The 12,609-nt window shown below is 41.2% G+C and overlaps 1 protein-coding gene across 5 annotated transcripts in view; it reads left to right on the forward strand.

Moving 5' to 3' along the window:
- Positions 1 to 12,609, forward strand: part of cdc42bpab (CDC42 binding protein kinase alpha (DMPK-like) b) — an 88,118-nt gene that overhangs the window by 45,841 nt on the left and 29,668 nt on the right. For all 5 annotated transcript variants that reach the window (XM_053337266.1, XM_053337269.1, XM_053337268.1 and 2 more), the window contains exons 3-5: positions 2,606 to 2,689; positions 4,556 to 4,651; positions 6,131 to 6,279. In XM_053337266.1, coding sequence (XP_053193241.1) covers positions 2,606 to 2,689; positions 4,556 to 4,651; positions 6,131 to 6,279 — 329 coding nt within the window. The remainder of the gene's footprint in view (positions 1 to 2,605; positions 2,690 to 4,555; positions 4,652 to 6,130; positions 6,280 to 12,609) is intronic.

Genomic DNA, 12,609 nt, shown 5'->3' on the forward strand with positions numbered 1-12,609 from the left:
GTTAACACTGTGTAATATTGTGGATAAGAGCATGGAGGGTAGCAGTAGTAGCTTTGTAAGATCTCCATTATTAACCTACTTATTCAAGCATGTGTGACGTGTGATCGAAAGTGATAAAATGATCCAAGTGGGATTTAAAATAAATTTAGCTGTGGCTTTTTTTTCTTTTTTTTATCGTTAACATGACTCAACCACAGTTAGTGATCGCCAACTCCTTTCCAAACTCTCACATCTGTCCACATCTGTCTATTCACCATTGATTTGTGGCCATTTTGAAATCATTGGATGCAGTGATCAAAGGTTTTTTTTATTCTTTTTTTTTTTTTTTCCTACTCCTCACACAGCAGATTTTAACTTGGAAGCATGAATAATATTTAAGTGTGCAGCAGCTGTGTGAGGCTGTTTGTGTGTGTGTGTGTGTGTGTGTGTGTGTGTGTGTGTGTGTGTGTGTGAGTGAGTGAGAGAGGAGGAGTATGATCCAGATATCTCCAGTCACTTCCTGTCCCTCCTCCCTCCTCTTCTTCCCTGCTCCCTCCTTACTATCCTTTTCCTCTCTACCTTCTATTCTTTCCTTCTTCTTCTTCTTCTCCTTATTTGTCCTCTCTCTGCTTCATCCTTTCCTTTTTCTCACTGACCTCATCCTGTTTCAGCTCACAACTCATCCTTCTTTATCCACTCCTCCACCCTGAATCCTTCCTGCATCTTTCCTCCATCTCCTTTTCTTCTTCTTCTTCTTCTTCTTCTTTTTCCACATCTCCTCCTCTTCTTGTTGTCTTGCCATTGTTTCCTTAAGAGTTTAGTTTGATTCATGATTTCCTTCTGTTTTATCCTTCAACTTTATTGGCTTCAAAGGACAAAGCGTGTCAGATATTGTGTAAATTTTAAGTCTTTTTTAAAGAGGTGACAATAGAGAGAAATAGAGAGAGCTGGCGACTGATATGTAGTAAAGGTCCCTGGTTCCAGATTCGAACCTTGAACCGGTTTCATATTGGCTCAAATTCAAATTCAGGCTTTATTGGCATGACAGATCAGACATCTATGTTTATCAAAGGAGTACAGAAGATTACTCATCCTGCCAATCACTTCTTCACTCCTCTGCCTTCTGGGTGGCGTTACTGGTCTATTGAACTAATGACTAATGAACAGTTTGTACCCATGTGCAATTAAGGAAGTGGTCTCTATCAAATAACTATACGCAAGAATTCATGCTACGTGCAATATTCTCCTGTTGGAGTGTGCAATACAATATAATGTGCAAAATATTTATTTATCATTATTATTATTATTATTCATTTGTTTATTTATTTATTAATTGAGTCTACATTCGAGTCAAGGTTCATTGTGTTCTTTTTCAATCTTTTTTATCCTGCACTTTTACTGCTAGTTATTTGTTCTTTTATAAAAGGAGAAGCACTGAAATGTTGTTGTACAGTTGCTGTTCAGTGACAATAAAGATATCCTATTCTATTCTATTCCATTCCATTCCATTCCATTCTATTCTATTCTATTCTATTCTATTCCATTCCATTCTATTCTATTCTGTCATATTCTATCCTATTCTATCCTATTCTATCCATTCCATTCTATTCTATTCCATTCTATTCTATTCTATCCTATTCCATTCCATTCTATTCTATTCTATTCCATCCTATTCTATCCTATTCTATCCTATTCCATTCTATTCTATTCTATTCTATTCTATTCTATTCTATCCTATTCTATCCTATTCCATTCCATCCTATTCTATCCTATTCTATCCCATTCTATTCTATTCTATTCTATTCTATTCCATTCCATTCCATTCCATTCCATTCTATTCTGTCATATTCTATCCTATTCTATCCTATTCCATTCTATTCTATTCTATTCTATTCTATCCTATTCTATTCCATTCTATTCCATTCTATCCTATTCTAACACTGACAGATGATTACAAATAAATATACAGCAGGCAAATATCAACAAACATATCAGATACAATATGTAATGACTTTTATGTGCTTGTAACTTGTAACAATTATTATTTTGTTAGCTATATTTTGCTTTCCAAATTGCATAATAATTGTTTGTGGAACTGTGCAACATCATAATAATAATAATAATAATAATAATAATAATAATAAATCTATTTAGTATTGCACCTTTCACAGAAATAAAATACTTCACAAGAATAAAACTTGAAACACCATTAAAAACATGCAAACTTTAAAAAAATATATAAAGGCAGTAAAAATATACAATCAATGCGAAAGAGGCATGAAAAACAATGAAAACCAGATTAAAAAAAAAAAAAAAAAAGACCATAAAAATGTAAAAGCAAAAAAACCCAGGCAAACAGAGAGGACCTCAAAAGAAACCACACAAGGGAAACAAGCACTAAAACATTTTAATTAGGTTCAGTTGCTGCTCACATAATCACACATGAATATAATATTTGTGCAGCTCTGGTTCCAGTTGCCTCAGGAAAAAAATACATTTCTTCCAATGTAATAATAACATTCATAATTTCCTATTGCTGTTTTTTTTTTTTTTATAACATGCTTCTCATTTTGTTGTCTGCTATTAAACAAATGATTAATCTGTATCTTCTTCCTCTGTGTTGCAGGTCGCAGTGGTAAAGGTGAAAAACACAGACAAGGTGTTCGCTATGAAGATCCTCAACAAATGGGAGATGCTGAAGCGAGCCGAGGTGAGCATCACTCCAGAGCCGGTGTCAGATACTTTACCGCTTAAAGAAAATATTAATAATGAGTCATTTACAAACACTGTCAAGAAGAAACACCACATGCCTCGGTTATCCAGCCTCAGATCAGGCCTTCATTGATAGATGCTCACACAACATGTCGCTGCCTGAGCTGCAGGAGCTGCCGCTGCATGTTTTTCTCATCGACCTCTTCCTGACAGTCTGACATTCCTGTCGGTCCCCCGGGTCTTCAATCTTCATGCCTCATACGTCATAGGCCAAAACCGCTCCCTGCTGTGTGTATGTACAAAAGTCTGGACATGGGAAACAATGTAAAGCAGCAGATGTACTGTAAACCGTGCACACCGAGCATGTAACTGTCGTCACGGAGAAGTGAACATCAAACACTCGGGGATAATTTACATGTTAACATCCAGTCGAATTTCCTTCTTCAGACTCCACTTCCTCCTTTGTGTTTTTGGATGTGATGCTGACTTGTATTCTCAAATGAGTCTGCAGTATGTTTGAGAGACAGACAGAGAATTTATAAGAGACTTTTCATTATCTGCACTTTGTTTATATTCACAAAAGAGGAGAAAATCATCTTAAGGCTGAAAATCTGGAAACAGTCAAACAACCTTGTTACATATTTGGTAATGTGAAGTTGATTAGTAATTAGATTTGTCCTCTATATATTATACTGTAAGTTTCAAGAGGCTGGTACATTTTAAATTTTAACTTTTTTTTTTTTTAAAGATTTTGTTGGTATAGACACCTTTTATTTAGCAGTAGACTAACAGGAAACATAGGAGAGGGGGGGGGGGGGGGGGGGGGGGGTGACATGCAGCAAAGGACCACCGATCGGGCTTCGAACCGGGGTCGGCTGCGTATATGGCATGCACTCTAACCACTCGACCACTTGCGCGCCGAAGAAGTTATTTTTCTTACTTGGTTGGAGATTTTGGACTGACAGAGCAGTGAGAGGTCTGAGTCATTTTTGAGACATCACAGATTATTTAGAGTTTCAGCTTTTCAGATTTTAGGATGAAATTATTTTGTACATAAGGAAGCACTGCTACATTACTGTTCGATGACGGTTATACTTTCTTTGTCATGCAGATTCTCTCCTAATAAAAACCCAGTTAAGGTTGTTTATACTTAAGATTTCAGTTCTGGTTAATTTAGCAACACAGGTGGTTACCGTAGTAACAGCAACTATGATTTTAATACTGAAACTATCAGTCGTAGAGCAGCTACTTTGTCAGATATACAGCCAAAGAACAACTGGTGTATGTGTTTACACAGCAGCCAAACAAACTGACAATGAATGTGGGTTTGATTTAATGACAATTTTAAGGATTATAATTTCAATTTGATACTTGGGCGAGAAAACAAGCTTCTTTAGGGAAAAAAACAAGCAGGAATAGTTGGATTTCTCTTAATCCTTTTTTAGTCCAATTAAGAAAACCGAGAAATCAGGTTACCGCACAAAGCCGACAACAACCAGATTACATAAATGAGCGTAAACGCGCAGCGGCTGAAAGTTGTTGTTAAGTGTCCTTGAGCCAAAATCGTTAATCCTTGTCAGCTCCTGGCGAGCATGCGGTTCTGTTGAAGATCCTGACCTCTGACCTCCCAGTAGACATGAGGGTCAGGTGATAAGAGAACGTCTTTATCATTACCGCGTAGTATATTACACAGATAAATAAGAAGAATGTGGGCGTAAGGATTGCGTAACAATCATAAAAAAAAACCCGTCCCAGTTTTGTTTTGTTGTTCTCGGGTTAACTATGGCACTCTAATTATACAACATTACATTTGATAAGCGTGAAATTTATTGTCTTTTTTTTTTTTTTTTTTTTTTTTTTTTAGACGGCGTGTTTTCGGGAGGAACGAGACGTGTTGGTAAATGGGGACTGCCAGTGGATCACCACCCTGCACTACGCCTTCCAGGATGACAATAACCTGGTAAGACAGGAGCACCTCTGTTTTCTTCTTCTTCTTCATCTTCATCTTCTTCTACTCCTATCTTCTATCTTCTTGTCCTATGTTCTTCTTCTCCTGTCTCTTATCTTCGTCTATCTTCTTGTCCTATGTTCTTCTTCTCCTATCTCCTTCTTCTTTTGTCTTTCTTCTGTCTTCTATCTTCTATCTTCTTTCTTCTTCTTTCCTCTTCTATCTTCTTCCTTCTTCCTTCTATCTTCTTCTATCATCTTGTCCTATGTTCTTCTTCTCCTATCTTCTATCTCCTTCTCCTTCTTTCTTCTATCTTCTTCTATCTTTTATCTTCTTTCTTTTTTTCCTCTCTTCCATCTTCTTCTATCATCTTGTCCTATGTTCTTCTTCTCCTATCTTCTATCTCCTTCTCCTTTTTTCTTCTATCTTCTTCTATCTTTTATCTTCTTTCTTTTTTTCCTCTCTTCCATCTTCTTCTATCATCTTGTCCTATGTTCTTCTTCTCCTATCTTCTATCTCCTTCTCCTTCTTTCTTCTATCTTTTATCTTCTTTCTTTTTCTATCCTCTTCTATCTCCTTCCTTCTATCTTCTTATTCATCTTCCTCATCTTCATCTATCTTCCATCAAAGTGTATTTCTAGAAATTGTCCTGCCAGTTTTATTTACATGTTCATTATTTACTCCTTCAGACTCCTTTTGACCACCACCCTTTCCAAAGTAACCCCCACCATCCCGTCCTCTACTGTTAGGCACTGCGTAGCTCCACCTGCTACTTCCTCCATTTCCCTCACCATTTCATATTTGAGAATACACTACACCACCTCTGCACGATGCCTGGTGGCCTGCCAGGCGCTGACCAGCACATTCATCTCTCACCGCAAAAGCACAACATGACTTAGAATTGTAGGAAATTGGGCAACAGAAATGAGCCGTGCCAAAAGAACAAGGAAAAAAAAAAGACCAGAAGAATGGGTTTGGGGAGCTAGCTGATTGGTGTTGAGCCAAGCCCCCTTCCTCACTTTCATTGGTTGCCGAGGCCACCACCGTCCCCCCCCCCCTCCGCCCCTCCATCCAACCTGACAGTCTCTCCTTCCCCCTCTCTCTCTCTCTCTCTCTCTCTCTCTCTCTCCCTGACCCTGGGTTCAAATGCCAAAACTGCTCGTCATTCCATTTCCCACATTCTCACAACAAATTCTTTACCCGAGACACTCCCCAAGGCTTTAAAAATACACCCGTCTTGCCCATCCAGTCGTCTATTTTTAGGAAACCCCCTAAAAAAGTTCAACCTCCGTGCCACATTGTAGTAATCATACAGTGAGGAAAAAAACGAGAGGAAAGATGGAGGATATTTTTGTCTTTCTCATGCTTGTATTATTTAATAACCTCACTAACTTCAGTAACTCATGAATTATTATGTACTGTGCTACAACATTAATTCCCTCTCCCTTTCTCTTTCTCTCTTCTATTTGTTTTATTCCTTTATTCCTGTAGTACCTGGTGATGGACTACTATGTGGGTGGTGACCTGCTGACCCTGCTCAGTAAGTTTGAGGACCGGCTGCCAGAGGAGATGGCCAGATTCTACTTGGCTGAGATGGTGCTGGCGATCGACTCCATTCACCAGCTACACTACGTCCACAGGTGAGGAGCAGGCGCTGTGTGTGTGTGTGTGTGTGTGTGTGTGTGTGTGTGTGTGTGTATCTATGTGTGTTTTACAGGTATAAACATGTCTCTGTAATTATTTTTTTGGAGACGAACAGACTGAGTAATAACACCTGATGATGGATGTTCAGCGTATTTACTTAATTCTTGCTGCGTGGGCAATTTTCCAGCCGCGGGGAGCGACAGCAGCTACATGAAAATAAATGAAAATAGTGAAGCGCGTGTGTGTGTGTGTGTGTGTGTGTGTTTGTGTATACATGTTTGTCTTCAGTCATCGCTGAAGATAAATCAGTAGCGCAGACTAATTGTACAGTATATTAGTTTGTGTTCCTTTGTGTGTTATTATATCACTCTTCAACACCCCCCCCCCCCCTTCATTCAGAGCTTTAGAGGATAAGCAATCCAATTTGTTGCTCTATTTTTATGTAGCAGCCATGTCCGCTTTTATGTCTCATTTTACATCACACAGTTTCCAGTTACAGTCACTTTCTCTCATTTCTTACTGGATGGAAAAAAAAAAAACAACAAAACCACCTAAAAGGAGACAGTTCACTTCACAGGGCCGCGGATCTTGAAACCATTTTCCTCTCTTACGTACATGCCGAAAGAATCCGTCGGCCAATAGAAGATGCCCTCGGGAGCAGGAAGTGCGGCCCCTGCCAGACAGGAAGTGGTCACGTCGGCATGTTAACATAATTACAGCGTCGCTTTCGTCGGGGGCTCATCACACAGCAATTTTGTTTAAAAGGAGGGGTGGAAACACACGCATAAGACGAAGGGAAAGATGAGAGATAGATGGAGAACAAGGGAGGGCCGGAGAAAGGCTGGGTGGGATAACAGTCTGGGTGTGTCTGCAGATGATTTTGGAGAGGAAAGAAACGCACCCAAGACACGACAACAGAGTTATAGATGTGTACATATAAATGTATAAGTAAAGAAAAAGAGCGGGGAGCCACTAATTGCATGGTGTTATCTTTGGGGGGGCCCGTGGGTGGGGGTTGGTGGTGGCAGCGGAGACGGAGAAGTGGATGGAAAAGGAAATAAGGGAACGGGGAGGAGGGGACAGCCGCTGGTTCTCTTTAAGTCCCCTCGTGGACGCTTTGGGACAGTAATGATGGGGTGTGGGAGGTGTGTGGGTGGGGGTGTGGTGCTGTTACATCCCCCCATGTACCAACCCCCCAACTCCTCCTTTTTGCTCACACACACACACACACACACACACACACACACACACACACACACACACACACTCACACTCGTGGGATATTTGCATGCTTGCTCTGTAGAGGGTGGAGACGACCAGGCAGGTCCCCTGAGGAGGGTGTGTCCTGCTGGCTGGGCCCGTCTGATGAGTGTGTTAGTGTGTTAGTGTGTGTGTGTGTGTGTGTGTGTGTGTTTGGGTGCATTATGAGGGTGTATGTTTATCTTAGTGATGGTGTGTCTGTTCAAGTGTGAGTTTAGTGTGTTTCCTACTCTTACGACTAAGTTAAAGGACAATGCATTTAACCCTATAATTCAAAGGTTTACAGTCCATTTATCATAAAGCCACACACACACACACACACCACACACACACACACACACACACACACACACACACACACACACACAACCAGCCCACTATTTGGAAATGTAAACGGGCAGGTTGTGGCTGTACATGATTTTCTTGTTTTTGTTTTTCTTTTGTTTGTTTGTGTTTGGCTGGATCAGTCTCGGAGCAGCCCTCTGAGTGACTGAGTGATGAAGTTACACCATTGCTCGGCTGACACAGTGTCGGAGTTTCCCCATTGGCCGTTAATCTTTCCAAAATGAATCAGTGCAAACAGTTTCAATTATACCCTCATGAGCCATATACAGCCGAGCCCCTGAGAACAGTTTTGAAATCAGTTTTAAAAACACATATTTACCAACAGAAGCATCTTACAAAGAGGCTCCCAAACTGATAGGAGCACCATCCTGAGTCAGCATGGCTAGCCCATGATTGTATAAAAAAATAAGGTGTTGCTGCCGGTTTTCGGTTTAATAGCCCCTTGTTTGGGAGGTGACAGGTGACGGATATAAAGTCACACACAGCTTACGGACTGCTAGCCTTGCATGCTAATCCTTCAGACATCAGTAGGAAGAAACAGATGATGTGCTACTTCAGTACACTTTAGCAACAAATATTACACAAAATTACCCACCTAGACTTATTCTCTTTGAAATCACAATTTTAGTGGACTGTGATAAGTTTCTTCTGGAAGAATTTAAACTAACTCTACTGTGCCCCGTGTCCCGTGTCCAGGTCCACATCCAGGTTTTATTAATAGTAAAAGGGGGTCTATTAGCACAGGTCTATTCATCAAATGTAGTCTTCATCAAGCTATGGGTCAGGAAGTAAGAATAGATTGTAAGCTTGGGTTTGGTCGTTCACTTTGAAGTCAATACCTATTAGTTCTTTATGAGTCAGTATCCTTGGATGCTACTTAACTTTTCATTTGAGACGCAGCCTTATAAGGATTAGTCGATCTATATCAGTCAACAGAAAGTTAGTCAACAGCCGGGACATGTGGGGACAGATAGAGAGAGAGGGGAAGAAAGAAAGAAAGAGGGAAAGGGGTTGCAAGGAGTCAAATTTTGGACGTTGCTCCCAATCTGCATGCGCTTTAACCACCGGGTCACCAACTACTGTAATAAATGATAAACATTTAAGTAATCTGTCAAGCACAAAATGTAAAGCAAACACTCTCTGGTTCAAGCCTCACACATGTGAAGATTTGATGCTTTTCTTTGTTAATATCACTGTAGGTAGAGTATCTTCCTCTATTTGACCTATTAGTGGGACAAAACTATTAATTTAAACATTTACACCCTGCATTTTTGGAAGTGTTTATAGGTAATTTTCAGTATTTACTGACATTTTATAGACTTGTTGATTTAACTGAAAACATACTATTTAATGAGGGGAATATTTCACAGGGGTGGTGCAGTCCTTGTCAGCAGCTCAAGCTTTAAAAGGACTCAGAGGTATTCAAATATCATCCCAGACATGCTTTACAAGACTTTACTCCTTCAAGATGTTTATATCAGTGGTTCATATGTGCCTTTTTGCTGATTTGTGCAACTGGAATGGTTGATAAGTTTACTGTCGCATGTTGAGATATTAAAGGGACAGCTGCCTGACAAATTTCTGTTGTCTCATAGACCAACATTCAGTTATATTATTTGGACATTGGTCATTTTTGCTTACCTAAAGTGTACTTTGTCTTGTTTTGTGAAGTCGCTGACCTTGCTTCAATGCCAGCTTGTCTATAATGTATATTTACATTCCTGTTGACGCTGATGAAGTTGAAAAGAGCCCAGATGAAAGAAATGAAGAGCAAAGAGCCTCGAGGTCAACCTTCCGTCCCCCCTCGGCCAAGTCCCATGAGAGGCTGAGTGTGTCGGAGTCAGTCGCAAAGGGAGGCTCTGTGTGTGTGTGTGTGTGTGTGTGTGTGTGTGTGTGTGTGTGTGTGTGTGTGTGTGTGTGTGTGTGTGTGTGTGTGTGTGTGTGTGTGTGTGTGTGTGTGTGTGTGTGTGTGTGTGTGTGTGTCTTCATTTATTCAGTGGTCAGTGATCTGCGTGGCCTCCCAGAGGGGTCTGACAAACGTTTCAATAGGCCAACTCAGCATGGCTTTGTGCTGCCTAGCACCACATCTGTCTGCCCTGAGAGCAAGGGAGGGTGTGTGTGTGTGTGTGTGTGTGTGAGACACTGCTTGAGATAGGGCGATTCAGATGAAGAGATGGGGGTTGGTGCAGAGTGACGGTTGCATAGGGACAGGGTTTGATTTGTTATAGCTATCAAGCGAAGAAGACTTGAGCGTCAGTACACGCAAACGGATAAAATAAGATGTTAATTGTGACAATTAACATCTGTTGTGAGCAGGGTCTCACTGCTCTGGAGTGCTTTGTGTTTGTGTGAGCAGTGGTGTGTGTATCCCTATTGATTGCAGTCTCGTGTGTCTTTTATTATTGATCAGGGCCATGTGTCTCTTCATAGCTCAGTGATCCAAGAGAAAACAGCACACTCTCTCTTTGATACACACATACACACACACACACACACACAGACCCGTTATTAATCAAAGGGCTTCATTCACAAGGTTAAAAATATATCTGACTTCTTGGATGTTAAACTAATTCTCCAATTTGATTGAATTGGACACTTATATTTTAATAGTAGGCCTGTGGTAAAGTGTGTGTGTGTGTGTGTGTGTGTGTGTGTGTGTGTGTGTGTGTGTGTGTGTGTGTGTGTGTGTGCGCGCGTGCGCGTGTGTCAAGTGATGCCAGAAGTCACATAGGCAGCAGTTCCCTGAACCATTAGTTAACAAACGCTTGGCTAGAGCCATGTGGACATGCCTTGTCTGTGCAGTGTTGCTGCAGGCCACATTGTGTGTGTGTGTGTGTGTGTGTGTGTGTGTGTGTGTGTGTGTATTGTGAGGTGGCGTCCAGATGGCCCTCACAGATGGATGCTGTGGTCTTAAAAGAGATTACCTCCCTCTATTCTTGTCTCTGCGCTGCTCCTTAAGACCGCAGGAGCCCTGTGACACTGTAGCCCAGTTTGCTGCACTAACTAGCCTAGCATTAGCTTAGCGCTGCCACCTCCCTGGGTCTTTACATGAGTCTGAGTCTACATGTGAGTCAGCTCCTGCCCTGTTAAGCACTATGTATGTTAGTTGGAGGCGTTAAAGTGGCTGCTCTCACTTACAGTGGGCTCATTATAGCAGTCTGAGAGGGATCGTTTGAGAAAAGATGAGATGTAGCAAAACGTGCTGCTGACTTTTGGTGTCTGAGAGAGAAAGAGTGGTTGGGGAGATTTGTGGTAGACAGAGAGGGGAGTGGGCAGACAGGGGCTTTGCAGAGAACTAAGTGGTTTATCAGCAGCAGCAGCAGCAAGAACACTGCCCTCCGCTACCCCCTCCATGCTTTTTGTCTAGCACGCACACTTACACACACAGACAGGCAAGGGTCAACTCACACTGTCTGCTCTTTGGCAGACCAGAAGTCTCTGGAGCAGATTAAGGCCTTCCAGCAATGGAAGTACCTTTTTATACACGCACGCACACGCACATACATCATCATCCGTGCTCTCGCATAGTCTAGTCCAACTGTTACGGGTGTCATTCATGATTTGTTATGCCTACACTTCCTGTCAGGGTGATCCAGATTTCTACGTGCAGAGACCGTGTACCTGTCAGTGTGATGTTAAGCCTCGCTAGTGATCACACGGTACTCTTTAAAGTGAGGACGAATATTTTTTAACAAATTAAAGATTACGTACGACAAATTAAAAATGTGATACTGTGATGTGTGACTTAGTGATTTACTTAAAGGTTCTATATGTAAGAATTATGAAGCAATTTACATTTATGAATCACTTTTGTTATTGCCAAAGAGTAAAAATAAGACTACCCTGGACTGATTTTTATGAAGTAGCCAGGCCAGATTTTTTGTAAAATGTAACAGATGTGACATTTTGCCTAGTCAACAATCAACCAGCACCCCCACCACAACAAAAACAGTGCTATCAGAGTTGAAACACTGCAGATATTAGCGCTCCACCACAGCAATAAGTCATCCAAGTCATCCAATCCCGAGCACACATGCAACTAAAACATTATTTCCTCTACAAAGCAACAGAGAACAAGCTTACCCCTTTTATTTTTTACCTGTTGGTAGTCCAAATCTGGTGAGAAGCACACATTTCACTACAAAACTGCAGCATGTGGCTCCCCGACCACAGTATGTTGATCCCCGGCCATAGCTCGCTGAGCCCACTGATGTCGGTATTGCATGTCGAGTCAGGTTTCGGTGGTTGACAAATGCATATTTTTGCAGATTGGGCAGTGCGGATCTCACCGGCTAGCAGCCACAGGAGCCTCTTTGTGTGTGTTTATTATGAGAAGTGTAAGAGAGAAAAAAGACATCACCTGCAATAGTCAACGGGACGCTGACTGCTGCTCACTTAATAGCCACTAGTGTCACTAATGAGAAGAAACGTCTGATTCCTACATCTAGAACCTTTAAGCTGACCATCGAGAGATTTGAACCTATATTGCTGCAGTCTAAGCTTAGGTTGTTGGCCATGACTCTGCAAACACTATTAAAGTTTACAGTTACAGTTAAAGCTAAGGTGAAGATTCAGTTAACCTATGACAAAACGGCGTCCAAGATAAAATTCCTCCGAGAGACGTTAAAATGTTTGATCTAAGAAATCTTGATCCTCCATCTCCAAGTTTTTATGCTCTGTGATAGTCTGACCTGGAGTTTGCATCGCACTGGTTACTGTGT

Source organism: Scomber japonicus, chromosome 17 (assembly GCF_027409825.1).
Source record: "Scomber japonicus isolate fScoJap1 chromosome 17, fScoJap1.pri, whole genome shotgun sequence".
In the NCBI taxonomy this organism is placed as follows: Eukaryota; Metazoa; Chordata; class Actinopteri; order Scombriformes; family Scombridae; genus Scomber; species Scomber japonicus.